The sequence below is a fragment of the Nicotiana sylvestris genome, chromosome 10, assembly GCF_000393655.2.
Source record: "Nicotiana sylvestris chromosome 10, ASM39365v2, whole genome shotgun sequence".
Classification (NCBI taxonomy): domain Eukaryota; kingdom Viridiplantae; phylum Streptophyta; class Magnoliopsida; order Solanales; family Solanaceae; genus Nicotiana; species Nicotiana sylvestris.
In genome coordinates, this window is record NC_091066.1 from 160,302,077 (window position 1) to 160,305,525 (window position 3,449).

The window sequence follows — 3,449 nt, forward strand, 5'->3', positions numbered from 1 at the left end:
TGTTTTATTTCCTTTAGTTTCTTTGTTTTCCTACGAATTTTCCAATTACGAATATAATACTGTATATTGGTTTATAGCCATTCAAAAGCTGTTACGATACGCCAAAAAGAGATTAAACTCTTGGGTCTTAGGTAAAGGTTTGGATGTTCACTACTTTAGAAGACCAAAATGAGGCAGGCAAAGTTGGTTTGTTGTACTATAACATTGCTTGTGTTGTACTATAAATTGAAAAGCTCATTTTGGTTTAGAGAAGGATTTTCTTTAGTAAAGAATGAAAAGAATTTACAAGATCTGAAATTGCAGTGGTTATGTGATTCATTGCATTCAATGGATTATAATTTTCCTGGATCTAAAGATTGTTTTGCACTTTGCTACTTCATTTGTGTCTTCTTTCAGGAAGGGGATTGATATTCATCAATAGGTGCATATAATGTATGGAAAACTAGAAACTAAAACAAATTCTCATACAACTAAACCTCAATGAATAAATATAATGAAAAAAAACTAAACATCAATAAATGTTAATGGGATAATATTCTCAACAAAACTGCTAACACGATATAACCTGAAATGATGATCAGGGAATACCAAGGAAGTTGGGGCGCTATTAACACTGCCTGTTGCTAAAACTATGTTTCCACACAATGTAGTTTCATCATCAACGTTTTTTGGTGCAAGCAAGGCAACCTTCTCCTTGTCCAAGTCCGGGTTAGATTTGGATTTCACAAAAACTTTGTTGACCTCATCATATACCAAATTCCAATTTTCAGGTCTGAAGCCACAGCGGATATCCAACTTTCCCAAAAGTGCAGTTTGCATTTTATTCACTACAAGAGTCCGACTACGCCCTTGTGGGTACGAAGGAGTTCCAAACTTCTCTTCTGTGAAGTTGAAGTAGGAAAATTGACTTTTAAACACAATCCAATAAACTACCCCATTGAGAAAGATACCTTCATGAGCATAACATGAATAAAATGAATTAAATGGTAGGGGGTACTCATCTTGTTGGATTCTTCTCCAGGAGGTGGTTCCTAGTGTTAGAATCTTGATCATTGGTTTTTTCTCATTCTCGTAGAAAACAAAATGAAGCAATTTGTATCTTTCCGTGGCCGGATCAAATCCCAGAAACAACGTAGGACCCCGTCGTCCTTTCGGAAGCCTCGTTAGAGAAGATGGTAAAGCTTTTATCTCCCCTGTGGTGACATTATACAAGTAACTTAGAGTATCTTTATGGTTATAGAAACAAACAAGGCCATTGCAAGGATTTGAGCAAATAGTAACTTCATCAAAGTCGAAATAATGACGAGGACGTGCGAGCTGTAAAGAGAATCCTTCAACTTGTGTTGGTAAATTGGAAGTGCGGCTTTCTACAACTTCATGATAGCGTGTTCCTATTTCAAATAAGAGGCGGCTGGCTAGAGGACGGGTTTGAGAACGAGCATTGTGCAACTTGACAAAGTCGGGTTCATGTCGTATCAAACTGTTCCAAGCTTTAGAAACACACCTGAATCGCATAAGAGACTTCGCTGGAAGCCATGTTAATATCTCGAATATCATGTCACTTGCAAATTCACGCTTCTCCTCCATCCGCCGCTTTTTGGTGGTAGTAATTGTGAACTCACTGAAGGTTCCTTCCATGTTTAATTTGTGCGTCTCTTTGCTCTCTGCACTCGTAATAAAGTTGAGAAAATTAACCCTAGTAGTATTTGGTTATAAATAACATGGTAACCGGCTGGCCATTAAGTGCTGCCTGGATTTTAGCCCAAGTTTTCCATATATATTTGAGTTGGATTCCTACTAGTGTTTTAGCCTCAAGTTTTCAATATATTTGAGTTAGTTGGGTACTTGGATTCCTACTCGTGTTTTAGCTGCAATACAATATTTGAGTTGGCTACCTATTTTTTCACCCCAAAAAAAAAAAAAAAACTAAGAATCTGTAGTGGAGGAGAAAAAAGATTTTCACCCAGATAAAACATGGATTGTCATCACTCATCAATAATAAAAATAAATAATTCTATCTTGATTTATTTTAATGAACAAGGAAAATTTTATTTTTAATATATGGACAAGAGTATTTGGGACGTCACGCTCGGTGAGTCGGTGTAGTTCGAGGGGCTTATGAGTGAGCCTCTGAGTTTGGGGCGTAACATCAAGGGAAACTTACACAAATGTTCCAAATAAATTTCACCTTACCAACCTCTAGCCATTAGTCATAGACTTACTAAAACTAGCTAACAAAACTTGAAAAACCAAATAAGAGGGTTCTTTCTCTCAAAGAATCACATGCAAAAATCACCTTCCATATTTTTAGGCGTGATTAGCAACACTAGATACAAGACGGAAAGGAAATTTCATGGATGAGGTAGCAAATAAGGTGATGAAATACAAAAATATATATAATATTCCAAAAATCTAAACAAAAAAGAAACTTTTTCAATGGGTATAGTTGAAATTCATTGAAAATATATGGATATGCCAACTCAATATATAAAATTTGAGGAATATTGGAGGTGATTTGGACTGGTTTTGTATCAAAATTCGTAATACGATGTTTTAATTGTTATTTAAATTTTATTGTATTGTATTGTTTAATCCGTCATTATGAAATAACAAAAAGTGTCATTTTATGTAACGACCGATTTAGTATGATCGCGTCGTTACCTTAATTTTCCCTCTCATCTTACCCTTATTATTAAGTAATTATATTTTATCCTTTACCGTATTTTATATAATAATTCTACCTCATACCTTATTTTTTTTAATATTGTAAGTTTATTCTTCATATAATTAGCGTGTGATATCATGAAACGACGGAAAATAATACAATCTATCAAACATTATATACACCAAAACAATACAATATAATACATTACAATACGATATATTATGAAACATTATTTAACCACCATCCAAACAATCTGTTAATAGTCTCAAGCAACTGAAATCTGGTCAACAACACTAAATATCTTGTTTTTTCCTAATACCAATTGAAAGACCATATATTAAGGACTAGGATATAACTGCTTCTGAAACCATATAAAGATTTAGTACATCTTTATAACCATTACTGAAAGGCAAACTTTATATGCCAAACCACTTTTTGACCCACATACAATTTCATTCAGTTTTCTTGAGGTTATAAATAGAATTAAGTCATTAACACTCATCAACAATCAAAATCTGCAAGAAGTATGCATATCTGCATCAATCTACAAACGGACGAGCCAGAAGAGACATCAAATACGCATTCCAATTGTCAGCACCGCGACATATTATAATGATATTTTATGTAATTCTGCATTACCATATAAAGCTAAAGCTTTGACTGTAGAGTCGGAAGGGCCAAACAGAATGAAGGCGACAAGCCAACGAGACTATGGTCTTGCAAATCCAACTATAAAGCATCTCTTTACGAAATCAACAATAAGAGAACAAAGGTTACAACTTGA

At 34.3% G+C, this 3,449-nt stretch overlaps 1 protein-coding gene across 1 annotated transcript; it reads right to left on the reverse strand.

Annotated features, from left to right (window-relative positions):
- Positions 1-504: 504 nt before the first annotated feature.
- Positions 505-1,638, reverse strand: LOC138880184 (putative F-box protein At1g60370). The gene has a single exon (XM_070159858.1). The coding sequence runs from the start codon at positions 1,636-1,638 to the stop codon at positions 505-507; it is 1,134 nt and encodes a 377-aa protein (XP_070015959.1).
- Positions 1,639-3,449: the final 1,811 nt, after the last annotated feature.